Source organism: Sminthopsis crassicaudata, chromosome 2, assembly GCF_048593235.1.
Source record: "Sminthopsis crassicaudata isolate SCR6 chromosome 2, ASM4859323v1, whole genome shotgun sequence".
NCBI classification, from domain to species: Eukaryota; Metazoa; Chordata; class Mammalia; order Dasyuromorphia; family Dasyuridae; genus Sminthopsis; species Sminthopsis crassicaudata.
In genome coordinates, this window is record NC_133618.1 from 611637400 (window position 1) to 611651777 (window position 14378).

General features: G+C 36.3%; 1 protein-coding gene across 2 annotated transcripts in view; it reads right to left on the minus strand.

Annotated features, from left to right (window-relative positions):
- Positions 1 to 14378, minus strand: part of HPSE2 (heparanase 2 (inactive)) — a 703263-nt gene that overhangs the window by 40622 nt on the left and 648263 nt on the right. For both annotated transcript variants that reach the window (XM_074296035.1, XM_074296034.1), the window contains exon 10: positions 1303 to 1448. In XM_074296035.1, the coding sequence (XP_074152136.1) occupies positions 1303 to 1448 (146 nt within the window). The remainder of the gene's footprint in view (positions 1 to 1302; positions 1449 to 14378) is intronic.

Here is a 14378-nt window from a genome sequence, read left to right on the forward strand (position 1 = left end):
AGATTGTTCTTCGTTATCATTCTTTGCTAAACACATTCTCTAACTGATAATGAAAAAAATACAGACCAATTCAGGGCCAGGAATTTATAGTCTGACACAAATTACGTCTATAAAATCCACTTTAAATTTTTTTACCAAGTTTCAATCCACTTCATAAGTCACTATTGTATTTGCTTTCCTCTCCTCCCAAATAAGTGTTCCCACCCTTTTGTTCCACTTTGATTACTTGGCGTGATTAATAGTGTAGGTAGCATGCTTTCCCATAGTGGCAGAAGGTAATGAAATTATTTCTCTCCTCTATGATTGTGGTCCTTCTTTTGGGTGGTTACCTTTGGATACTGAGACAAGGAAAACAATGTTTCCTTATATAATGATCTGATAACAACAAACAAATGCCATAAAGTAGTCACTCCCTGGACAGGGCTTCCTGCTGAGCAAAAGGGGTGCTGAAAATCACCTGGCATATGACCAACCCTGTCTGTATTCATCCACAAAAGACAATTGTGTCTACAGACAAGACAATTCACCCCTAACCCCCTCTTCTATGAGAGATTCTTTGAAAACTCTTATCATGAGAAATTAATTGGGCTGGGCTCCTCTATCATCAAGTAGGAGGAAGAGGTGACTGTTGTAACATGACCATGTAGGGCCCTTTGTACTATGCACTCTCATTGATCATCTTCTGATAACCCTAGTGCAACAGTTTTATCTGTAGGCTCTGTTCTACCTCCAAGTTTTCATTATGCTCACAGATGCTCTGTTTCCTCACTAAGAGAAGGGTTTTTCTTTCTCAGGTTTGTCTATTTCAATTAGAAATGGCTATTTTCTAAGTTTTCTAACTAAGACACGAAATTTTTGGCTACATAAGTTTCACTATAAAGGATCTACATAATGATCTCCATTCTGTGTAGGATCTAAAACATAAAAATGCAGTACTATTACCTCACCCTTAGTCTTTTGGGGCATAAGAATAGGTGTTACATTCTTTGCAATTGATAAAATATGGGAAAAATAGCTTAGGCAACTTCCAAATATTTATAAGAATCAACTTGAGGTGATTGAAAACCTCAGTTTTCGATGGACCTGTTTTAAACCCTGTATCGTTAAACTTATATTTTAGTAAGTTTGTTTAAACTTTTCTTTCATTCAGGTATAATGATTCTGTTAGCATTTTTTGACTCAGTAGGAGGTAGGTCTAGCAACAAGATCAAAAGGACTCTGTGCTATGGTGGCATTCCTGTCCAAATGACCCTAGTGCCAGATTCTGAGGACTCCTGAAATGGCATCTATGGGTAGACTTACTTGTGGTGGCTTGTGCAGTGAGCATAAATACGTAATTTGTCCCGAATGACTCTGCCAGGCCGTGGCTTCCGCTGGAGGCCGGCAACATGCACTGCTAGAACTTTGGGTCCAATCAGGCGTTTATACAGGAGAGAGAGCCAGTAGTCCTAGAGGGCAAGATGGAAAAGAGCAGAGAATAAGAGAATAAGATAGTGAAGTAAGGGACAGGGAGATTAACTGATTTGCCCAATTCTGTTCAGTTATTTGCCAGTTTTGTAACTTTTGTGTTATTGTTTAGTTATATCAGTCATGTCTGACTCTTCATGATCCCTTTGGGATTTCTTGGTAAAGAGGCTGTAGTAGTTTGCCAGTCATTTTACATACGAGAAAACTGAGGCAAAAACAAAACAAAACAAAACAAAACAAAACAAAACAAAACAAAACAAAACAAAACAAAAAACAAACAAACCAAAAAAACAAAAACAAAACTGAGGGTCACACAGTAAGTGATGAGGCAGAAATAAACTCAGGAAGATGAGTCTTCCTGCTTCCAGACCCAGAACTCTATTTCCTGTCTCACCTAATTTTCCCCTGGAACATAGTTAAATTCTTAAAGAAATATTTGTTGAATGACAGTCCAGTAAGTAACCTGAACTTCTTTTTGATGATGTGACTAGGAGTTGGAGATATCACTCTTTTCTCTACCAGAGACTGACACTTGTAACTGTTAAGTATGTAACAAAAATGGCAACCACAAAGTTTGGTAGAGAAAAAAGAAGCGAAATTAAAATAGAGTAGCTTTGCCTTTTCTCTGTTGTCAGTTATTATTATCCCTTCCACTCTGATCAGAAGTCCTATTTTTTGGGGGGAGGATCCTTTTCTTTCCTCCATTATAATTAAAACACCAAACAACTTTTGCTACAAATCCTTTGAAATTAAAATTTCCCTCTTTGGATTAGCATGTCCAGTGCATTTTGCTTATTAACAAAACTATAAATGGTGGCTAGAAACCATGGGTTTTACTGCAGGCTCTATTCTTGCATCTTTTGCTCTAACGAATTACTAAGCTTCTCTACTGCTATTTATTTCCCTAAGTTGTACCTACTATTCTCCATGGCATTTAGCTGCAGTACACAAGACATGAGAGAGAACAATAGGGAATGATATTTGGAAAGGAAGGTTGATTCTAGAGAATCTTCAGTGCCAGAGTTGGGAATTGAGACTAGTTTATTAGGTGAAGGGGACCCAGTGGAGTTTTCCAAGCAGAGAAAGGGCATAATCACAGCTATGGAATAAGAACATTATTGCTGTAATTGATTTAGCAGATAATTTTGGGTATGGAATCAAGAAGATCTGAATTAAAAAATCCAGCCTCCAATATTTACTAGCTATGTGAACTTGGGCAAGTCATTTGACTTCTTTCACATAAAAAATTTGAAAGAGGAAGAAATTGGAGCCATGGAGATGTATTAGGGAATTGATGGAGTGGAGGGTTACATACTGGGACTTACTTTGCTGCTAGCCAACACTTTATCTTTCTAGGTTCCAGTTTCCTCATCTGTAAAATGAGGGGGTTGGAAAGCATTCTGTCATTTTGGATAATGTGTTCCAAAACCAAACATCACAGCTATAAAACAGAAAGGAAAGGGTGAATCCAAGAAATATTTCAAAGGAAGAGTTGAGAGAAGTTGATGACAGATAGAATACAAGGAATGAAGGAAAAGGAAAAGTCCAAGATGACTCTTATATTTTTATCCAGGAGTCCATGTGCAGTCCCTCTATACTTCTTTGTATGAATGTAAAACTCATGGTTCCAATCTTAGATTTCCAGGAGAATGAAAGACTAGATATAAAGACATGGCATATGTGGTAGGTCTTTTTTTTTTTTTCCATCATCCAGCTGCTGTTGATCCAGAAAGTTACACTTTGGAACTATCATCTTATAGTTTACATTATTAGGACTTTTTCTGTATATATTGAGTGTAACTGATATAATCTAATCTATAATATTCAAATTCAGTAGAGGTTCTAAAGTTTTGTTTGTTTGTTTGTTTTTTTGGTAGTTAATGGAAGTTATTAAGGAAATTTTTACAATGTTCAATTGAGACATGTACCAACTCACTTGGAGTAGGGTCTACTCAGCTTCACCTTTGAGCCACTATTCTATGTGACTGCTGAAACTAGTTTTGCAGAAATATCACTTTAATTATATCATATCTCTTCTCAAAACTACAAGTTCATATAACAGTTTACAAAATCAAGTCCAAGTAACTACCTACCTTTTAAGAACTTTTAAAATGTTATGACATTCATTTCAATAAGCATTTATTAAGTGTAGTTACTATGCCGTATTAGCCTTACAAAGAAGACAATGAGCACAGCCTCTTCCTGCAAGGAACTTATAATTTCACTTGGGGGCAGGAAAAGGAGAGGGAACAGAACATGTATACAAATTAGAATAACTTGATCTCTTTGTACTTATATTTCACTGGTGCAGGAACTCCCTCTACTGGTGAAGATCACAATTCTCTGTCTTCTTTTGTGTTACTCATTTCTTTTACCATTTCATTGATATCAGCCCAACATTTGGTCTTTCCAACAATTATGTGACCCATACTATGGTGAAATAGTATAAACTTCTTATAAACCTCTGAAATCTTAAAAGAAGGAAATTATTTGCTGGATATAGAAAAGGTATAGTTGATATGCCCAAAAAGTTATCAAACTGTGCATACCCTTTGATCCAGCAGTGCTACTACTGGGCTTATATCCCAAAGAAATATTAAAGAGGGGAAAGGGACCTGTATATGCCAAAATGTTTGTAGCAGCTCTTTTTGTAGTGGCTAGAAACTGGAAGATGAATGGATGTCCATCAATTGGAGAATGGTTGGGTAAATTATGGTATATGAAGGCTATGGAATATTATTGCTCTGTAAGAAATGACCAGCAGGATGAATTCAGAAAGGCTGGGAGAGACTTGCATGAACTAATGCTGAGTGAAATGAGCAGAACCAGAAGATCACTATACACTTCAACAACAATATTGTATGAAGATGTATTCTGATGGAAGTGGATATCTTCAACATAAAGAAGATCCAACTCACTTCCAGCTGATCAATGATGGACAGAAACAACTACACCCAGAGAAGGAACACTGGGAATTGAATGTAAAATATTAGCATTACTGTCTATCTACTATCCAGGTTACTTATATCTTCGGAATCCAATACTTAATGTGCAACAAGAAAATTGGATTTACCCACATATATTATATTTAGGTTATACTGTAACACATGTAAAATGTATGAGATTGCCTGTCTTCTAGGGGAGTGAGTAGAGAGAGGGAGGGGAAAATCTGGAAAAATGAATACAAGGGATAATGTTATAAAAAAATTACTCATGCATATATACTGTCAAAAATGTATAATTATAAAATTAATAAAAAAGAAAAGGCATAGTTGAACTGATAAGATAATTAAATGTTAAGTCCTACACAAAGTAAAACCTCATGAGTTAACATTGGAGAAACATTAATATTGAGAACTTGTACTCGGGATCTTGATCTACTCAGGATCAGGATCCATGGGCTAATGTCAGTAAGAACAAGCAGATTAGCTGGTTCATTATTTTCTTCATACTTCAAGATGAAAAATAGGATCAAAAACACTGACAATGTCAAACTTCTGAAAGATATGATCCGTAGTTAAATGAACTCAGATTGTCTGAATTTTACCCTAAGACTTGCTTGATTTATGTTGTAGGAATTTCTATTTGGTATAATTAGCTATATTGATTTAGACTATTACATTTTTGGAAAATGTTGCTTTGTGTGGTTTGACTTATAGATAAATGGGAACAAAGATCATAAATGCCCTTCTTGTTCATGTCAAATTGCCTCTGAGACAAAGACTAAGAGATAAATATTAGACCTGGAAGGGCCTCTAAAGATCATCTCGTCTAATCCCCTCATTTTATAGGTGAGGAAACTGATGTTTAATGGGAAACTGAGGTTGTTTCCAATGTTATACAATTAATGGTCTTCTGAATTAGAATTCAATCTTCTTGGCTTTCAGCTCAGTGTTCTTGCCACTACGTTATGCTGCTTCTTATACTCAATTTGGGAATGCATGGCTAATAGAAGGCTAACCTCATTAAACCAATAATTGTTAGAAGTTATAAGCTGTGGGTTTTACGGAACAAAGGCAGAGTTTGCTATAGGCCCTTGAGTTTTGTTTTAACTTAATATATTTTGCTGCTGAGAAGTATATTTAGGATGAAGTTTAACTGCTCAATGCCAAGTCTTTTTCTTCCAACCTCCTTGCTTTCTGGGTTAAGCCTCTTGTGTAACCTCACAAATTCCCAAGTTTGTTTCTCTCATAAGCATAAATACAACCACAGTAGCCATCCTTTAGCTAAATATCTGACCCTGGAGACAGAAGCAGAAATTGAGTGTAACAACATGACTGGATTCTACCACTAGAAGTGGAAATGTGCCAAAGTTAACATTCACAAAGAAGAACCCCACTGTTTTTCCTTCCTCTGCAAAGGAGAGGCAGCAAGACCATCCTGGAAAAAATTCAGAAATGATTAGAGAATCACTACAAGTTCTAAAGATATGGACATCTTTTTCATTCCTTTGCCATGTTGCAGACAAAGGAAAGCATATCAACCTTACAAATATAGGTCCTGGAACAGATCAGATGAATCACAATTGCCTTATGGCCTGTAACCTGGCAGTTTGTCTCTTGCTGTGGTACCTGCATACGGTCCTACTTGATGACTCATATATGCAGCTGGGATGCAAGTTGGGCTCAGTAAATAGGTGGGAAGCAAACAGGGAATTTGAGGAACACAAATTGTTTTCTCATTTTGGTCACTGATTCATCATGTGGCTCATTTAAGTAACTTAGTGTCTCTGTTTTCTGAAAATGTAAGCAATTTCTTCTTTAAGAGTTGTGTGATAACATCACTAATATGGAAATATATTTTAAATGATTGTACATGTATAATCTATAATAGATTGCCTGCTGTCTTGGGGAAGAGAGAGGTAAAGGAGGAAGGAGGAACTCAAAATCTTAGGAAAATGAATGTTGAAAATTATCTGTACATGTATTTGGAAATATAAAATACTATTTAAAAAGTTAGCAAGAGACATAAAAAAAAAGAGTTGCATGATAACAAGAAAAATCCTATTACTTGTATTAGATAAGAAGTACAACTTGATGGAGAAATTTTCTGATTTCTAAGCCTGAAATTTAGCAAAGTCCCTGACACACAGCCGGTACTTAATAAGATGTTGATTGATTTAATGGACAAGAAGGCAACTAACATAAAATCAGTCTGGCATAATACATCATACTTGCAGTCAAGATACATGGATTCTTCCTGTTCTGCCATTAACTACTTGTGTAACCTTTGGGAAACACTCCATCTCTCAAGGCTTCTTTTTCATTGCTCAGATCCTCATCCACAGAATGAGGAGGTCTGGATTAGAGGATTTTAAAAACTTTTAAAACTGAAAATTATACAAAGCTATTGCTATTCTACACAAGTAAAATACTACTTTGCCAACCAACTATCACCTAGCAGCATCTGTTAATCATCTTTTTATAGTGGGCAGAAGAAGAGGGAGAGGGATAAATCTGTGGAGAAACCAGTCTTTTAGGAGAAGAAAACAGAGGAAAAGAAATAAACATAGACAAGGTGGCAACAGGGAGACTTGCCCATAACATTGAAATAGGAAAATCTCAAAGTCCACTAGACTGAAATGCTATGTGGAGTAGTTTTGACTTAGTCTCTCACAAGGATAGTAGAAGAATGGGGCTGACAGAGGAATATGTGTCTTGAGAAAGTGGCCAGGTCTCAACTCATTTGCAATAATGAAAGTAGGCTAGACTGGACAAAGCAATGCACACAGATGTGGCCCCTATTCATGGCTTAAATAACTATGTTTCTGAATAGAATTGTGCCATGTTCTTATATGTAAGCTTCTGTTACCTTGGCCCTGTTTCCAAGGCCATTTCTTTTTAAAAGCCAATGTGGATGAACTTGTATCGACATTAGTCTCTTTATATGAAGTCCATGTTTCCTTCTTATTAAAATTGTCTTCAGAATCCCAGAATTGAGTATCTATCATCCCTCTAAGACTTAATCTTTCTTGTAGCATTTTAGTCCATGAAATACTATATATTTTCACTCTGAACCCTTTGAAATTTGCCTTCCAAAAATCTAGTGATTTGTTTTATGCTGCTTTTACTGTGATGTGAAAAAGTCACCATACTGAAAGATCATCATTTCCACCAAGGAGACATATGTGAGGAAGAGGCAGTTATTTTGAAATGGATTCTGGGAACCCTCATGTTTAATGTAATCCTTTTATTATCTATTTTGACTTTTATTTCTAGTAAATGTCTTATGCTTGCAAAGAAGGTACCAGTCCTCTGACTGGTTTGATAAAATACATAATGATGGGGCTAATGAATTGTTATTTTGTGTGAATGCTAATCTAAAATGTACTTTGAATCTATTATAACTTTCTGAGATTCCATGATTGAAGGGTCCTAGGTTATATTTGTAAACTATTATGTAAATTTTCACATTTCCTTCCAAGTTATCTTCTTAGGAACATAATTCTAAAGCAGCATAAATCACCTTGCGCTCTCTCTCTCTGTCTCTGTCTTTCTGTGTGTGTGTGTGTGTGTGTGTGTGTGTGTGTGTGTGTGTGTGTGTGTGCATGTGCACACACGAGTCCTTGTGTAGGTGGTGGGAAAAATTCAAAGTGACAAATCTAAAGCCAAGGCTCAGAACACGTAGTGCTGCTGCTGTGGAATTTTATTAGTTCTCAGTCTTTGAATGGGCAGGGGCTACTGAGGGGGGAAAAAGGAAGATGCAAAGACAGCATCTTTGGGATGAAAGGAATAATGATGTTGGATAACTGAAAAAGCTTCTCTTCCATTCTTGTTTTGTTTCTTTTTTCTTTACAAAGGAAAATAACCTTTATACTGGTGGTGATGAAAAAAATAAAATAACATGAAGTGGACATCCAAAATTATAAGAGATAAGAAATAAAATTTCCTCACTGGAGAGGATTCTGGAAAGATTGGATAAGTAGGTCAGAAAAGTTCAAACTCTTCAGATTTTCCTTACAAAGAAGGGTGAACCTAGAGCAGCCAAAAAACAAATAGAAATTTGAGCAGAACAATGGTCACCTGGGTCAACTGGAGAAAATCCAAAGAAAGATACTAGAAAGGAGTGTAAACACCTCCAGGTTAGCACTGCTGAAACAACTAGCTAGGTTAGGAAGTAGATTTGACCCCAGCCACAGGAACTTTGACTGGTCTGGCTTCTGTGTCAGGGAAGATTAAGGGAACTTAAGTAAAAAAAACAAAAACAACAACAACAACAACAACAACAACAACAACAACAACAACAAGAACAACAACAACAAAAAACCCTTCTTTACCCCAAACAGTAATGGTTATCTGACCAAAAAGAATTCATAGAAGAATTTTAAAAAGACTTCAAAAAACAAGAACAATCCAAGAAAAATAAGATTATGATAAGAAAGTCAACCAACTAGAAAAGGAAATCCAGAGTCTTGAGCAAGAAAAATGAGTCTTAAAAATTAAAATATGGCAAGGGTGAAGTTAAAAAAGACAAAGAAATCGGCGGAGCCAAGATGGCGGAGAGGAAACACACGACTCAGTGAACGTCCTCACTCCCTCACAACCAATTAGATAAATTAAGTCTCAAAATTAGCTCAGGACTGATAGATACCACAAGGACTGGAAGCACGACTTACCAGCTGAAGAGAATCTGGAGTTTCAACAGGAAAGGTCAGTTCTCAGGGGAGGAATAAGAAAGACCAGCACAGACGGTGGGGTAGGGGCACACTGCGCCCATTGCGCTGGGAGGGGCTCTGGGATCAGAGAAGCCACTGAGGTAAAGGAATCTGGCACAGGCTGTTAGCTCTTCTCTGCTAATTATTTAGCAGTTCAGAAGAGAAAGCCAAAATATTTTAAAACTCAGATTAGATTTTCCCGGGACCCTGGGGGTGACTCGGCACCAGGGGGTGTGGCCTCAGCTACCTCCTGAGAATAGTTAAGAGACTGACAAGTGGGTGGATACGGCCCAAGGCAACACACACTGCCTAGCTTAGCTGGAGGGAGTGGAACTCAGCTCCAGGAAGTCCCAGAGAAGCGGAACCTTTGAACTAGGGACCGCGGTTTCTGGCAGACACTTCCAGTTTGAGCGCAGGGGCTTCTTACGTCACCTGCTGCAGACACCCACTCCCCACCCGGACACATAGACTGGGCTTCCTGCAGTCTTCACTATTCTACGCCCTCGAAGCACAGCAGTGCTAATCACCTCTGAGGCACTCCCAGGGAGAGGGTGGGGAACTCTCTCCCAGAGCTCTCTCTTAGCTCAGGCTCAGGAGCCGCTGCATCCATCCCGTCTGGGAGGAAGCTGGTAAAGAAGTAAATAATTTCCTACCCCAGAGACAGACCCCAAAAGATTTTTTTTAAGTATGAACAAAAAAGCTAGAAAAACCATAGATTCCTTCTATACAGAGAAAGAGCGGGTGTCCAACCCCGAGGAAGTTGACAGCAGAGAATCAGATAACAACCTAAAGGGGAACGATTCCTGCCCCCCATCACATAACTCTCTCCTAGAAGAAGCTCTTAAGAAATTGAGGGAGATCGAAGAAAAATGGGGAAAAGAAAGGGAAGTTATGATAGAGAATAATAATGTCCTGAAATTGGAGTTGGAAAAAATAAAGAATTCACAGGAGATGCAGGGAAACAAAATTAGTGAATTAGAAAAGGTTAAAAAAACACAGGAAAGTAGGATTTCTGAATTGGAAAAGATAAAAAAGTCTCAAGAAAATAGAATTTCTGAATTGGAAAAAGAAAATAATTCTCAAAAAAAAAAATTAGGGAAATGGAAAAAAACTCAATAGAGCAAAATAATTCATTTAAAAACGAAATTGGGCATTTACAAAAAGAACTAAAAACTGTGAAAGAAGAAAATAACTCCTTAAAAGTCAGGATGGAACAAATAGAAATGAATGATTCACAGAGAACCCAAGAATCAGTCAAACAAAACAAAAAAAATGAGAAGCTGGAGAACAACGTCAAATACTTACTGGGAAAATCTATAGACCTGGAAAATAGATCTAGGAGAGATAATCTGCGGATTATTGGACTTCCAGAAAACTATGACCAAAAAAAGAGCCTAGATTCTATTTTACAGGAAATTATCAAAGAGAACTGTCCAGAGATAATAGAAACAGAAGGGAAAGTAGATGTGGAAAGAATTCATCGAACTCCTTCTGAAATAGACCCTAAAAAAAGAACACCACGGAATATTGTGGCTAAGCTGCAGAATTACCACACAAAGGAGAAAATCCTGCAAGCAGCTAGAAAAAAACAATTTAAATACCAAGGTGCCACAATAAGGGTCACCCAAGATCTGGCTGCCTCCACATTAAAAGATAGAAGGGCCTGGAACCTGATATTCCGAAAGGCAAAAGATCAAGGACTGCAACCAAGAATGAACTACCCAGCTAAGTTTAGCATCTTTTTCCATGGAAGAAGATGGTCATTCAATGAAACAGAGGAATTCTATATGTTTCTAAGAAAAAAACCAGACTTAAACAAAAAATTTGATCTACATCCACAAGACTGAAGAGAAACAGAAAAAGGTACACAGAACCCTTGAGAACTGTAACTTTGTTGTGGGTATATAAAAAATACTCAAGGATAATTTGATTTTACTGATATAAAAGAAAAAAAGGGGGGTGTGGTAAAGGGAAGGAGGTCAGTTCAGAAAAAGGGGAAGGAGTGATAAAAAGAGGGAAACTACATCCCAGGAAGAGACATAGAAAATACACCATATCTGAGGGAACTTAGTGAGGGGGAGAATCATTGTGTGAATCTTACTCTCATCAGAAGAGGCTCAAAGAGTAAATAATTAACATATTTGTTTTTCAGAGAATTTTCTCTCACCTCATTAAAAGGGGGGAGAGGAAAAGGGGAAAGGAAAAGGAGAATAAGTGAAGGGACTTGGAGGGAGGGGGGAGGGATCCTAAAAAAAAAAAAAAAAAAAAAAAAAAAAAGAGGGAGGGTTGCACGTCACAAGGGGGGTCTGTAAATTAAATATCGGGGAGGGGGATCAGGGGGGTCAAGGGAAAAAAGTATAATCTGGGGATAATACGATGGCAGGAAATACAGAATTAGTAATTTTAACTGTAAATGTAAATGGGATGAACGATCCCATCAAACGGAGACGGATAGCAGATTGGATCAAAAAGCAGAACCCTACAATATGTTGTCTACAGGAAACACACTTAAAGCAGGGAGATACATACAGAGTAAAGGTAAAAGGTTGGAACAGAGCTTATTATGCTTCAGGTAAAGCCAAAAAAGCAGGGGTAGCTATCCTTATCTCAGATCAAGCAAAAGCAGAAGTAGATCTCGTTAAAAAAGATAAGGAAGGAAACTATATCCTGCTGAAAGGTAGCATAAATAATGAAGCCATATCAATACTAAACATATATGCACCAAGTGGTATAGCATCTAACTTTCTAAAGGAAAAGTTAAGAGAACTGCAAGAAGAAATAGACAGTAAAACTATAATAGTGGGAGATCTCAACCTTGCACTCTCAGATTTAGACAAATCAAACCACAAAACAAACAAGAAAGAAATTAAAAAAGTAAATAGAACATTAGAAAAACTAGGTATGATAGACCTTTGGAGAAAACTGAATGGCAATAGGAAGGAATATACTTTCTTCTCAGCAGTTCATGGATCCTATACAAAAATTGACCATATATTAGGACATAAAGATCTCAAAATTAAATGTAGGAAGGCAGAAATAATAAATGCCTTCTTCTCAGATCACAATGCAATAAAAGCTACATTCAGTAAAAAGTTAGGGGTAAATAGACCAAAAAGTAATTGGAAACTGAATAATCTCATCTTAAAGAATGACTGGTGAAAGAGCAAATTATAGAAACAATTAACAATTTCACCCAAGATAATGATAATGATGAGACATCATATCAAAATCTTTGGGATGCAGCTAAAGCAGTAATAAGGGGAAATTTTATATCTTTAGAGGCTTATTTGAAGAAAATTGAGAAAGAGAAGATTAACGAATTGGGCTTACAACTTAAAAGGCTAGAAAAAGACAATTATAAACCCCCAACCAAAAATTAAACTCGAAATACAAAAATTAAAAGGAGAAATCAATAAAATTGAAAGTAAAAAAACTATTGAATTAATAAATAAAACCAAGAGTTGGTTTTATGAAAAAGCCAATAAAATAGATAAACCTTTGGTAAATTTGATCAAAAAAAAGAAAGAGGAAAATCAAATTGATAGTCTTACAAATGAAAAGGGGGATCTTTCCACCAATGAAGAGGAAATTAGAGAAATAATAAGGAGTTACTTTGCCCAACTTTATGCCAATAAATTTGATAACTTAAGTGAAATGGATGACTTTCTCCAAAAATATAGGCTCCCTAGATTAACAGAGGAGGAGATAAATTGCTTAAATAGTCCCATTTCAGAAAAAGAAATAGAACAAGCTATTAATCAACTCCCCAGGAAAAAATCCCCAGGGCCAGATGGATTCACATGTGAATTCTACCAAACATTTAAAGAACAATTAGCCCCAATGTTATATAAATTATTTGAAAAAATAGGGGATGAAGGAGTCCTACCAAACTCCTTTTATGACACAGACATGGTACTGATACCTAAACCTGGTAGATCGAAAACTGAGAAAGAAAATTATAGACCAATCTCCTTAATGAATATTGATGCTAAAATCTTAAATAAGATATTAGCAAAAAGACTTCAGAAAATCATCTCCAAGATAATACACTATGATCAAGTAGGATTTATTCCAGGAATGCAGGGCTGGTTTAATATTAGGAAAACTATTAATATAATTGACCATATTAATAATCAAATTAATAAGAACCATATGATCATCTCAATAGATGCAGAAAAAGCGTTTGACAAAATCCAACATCCATTCCTACTAAAAACTCTTGAGAGTATAGGAATAAATGGACTATTCCTTAGAATAATCAGGAGCATATATTTAAGACCTTCAGTAAGCATAATATGCAATAGAAATAAACTGCAACCTTTCCCAGTAAGATCAGGAGTGAAACAAGGTTGCCCACTATCACCATTACTATTCAATACAGTACTAGAAACGCTAGCCTCGGCAATAAGAGCCGAGAAAGAGATTCAAGGAATTAGAGTAGGAAATGAGGAAATTAAACTATCACTTTTTGCAGATGACATGATGGTATACTTAGAGAACCCCAAAGACTCTGCTAAAAAGCTACTAGAAATAATTCAAAATTTCAGCAAAGTGGCAGGATACAAAATAAATCCACATAAATCCTCGGCATTTTTATATATCACTAACAAAATGCAACAGCAAGAGATACAAAGAGAAATTCCATTCCAAACAAATGTTGAGAGTATAAAATATTTGGGAATCCATCTACCAAAGAAAAGTCAGGAATTATATGAGAAAAATTACAAAACACTTGCCACAAAAATAAAATCAGATTTAAATAATTGGAAAGACATTCAGTGCTCTTGGATAGGCCGAGCGAATATAATAAAGATGACAATACTCCCCAAACTAATCTATTTATTTAGTGCTATACCAATCAGACTCCCAAGAAACTATTTTAATGACCTAGAAAAAATAACAACAAAATTCATATGGAAGAATAAAAGGTCAAGAATTGCAAGGGAACTAATGAAAAAAAACTCAGAGGAAGGTGGTCTAAGTGTACCTGATCTAAAGCTATATTATATAGCAGCAGTCACCAAAACCATTTGGTATTGGCTACGAAATAGACCGGTAGATCAGTGGAACAGATTAGATACAAAGGACAAAAAAGGGTACATCTATAGCAATCTAATCTTTGACAAACCCAACGATCCCAACATTAGGGATAAAAATTCATTATTCGGAAAAAACTGTTGGGAAAACTGGAAATTAGTATGGCAGAAATTAGATATGGATCCACACTTAACACCATATACCAAGATAAGATCAAAAT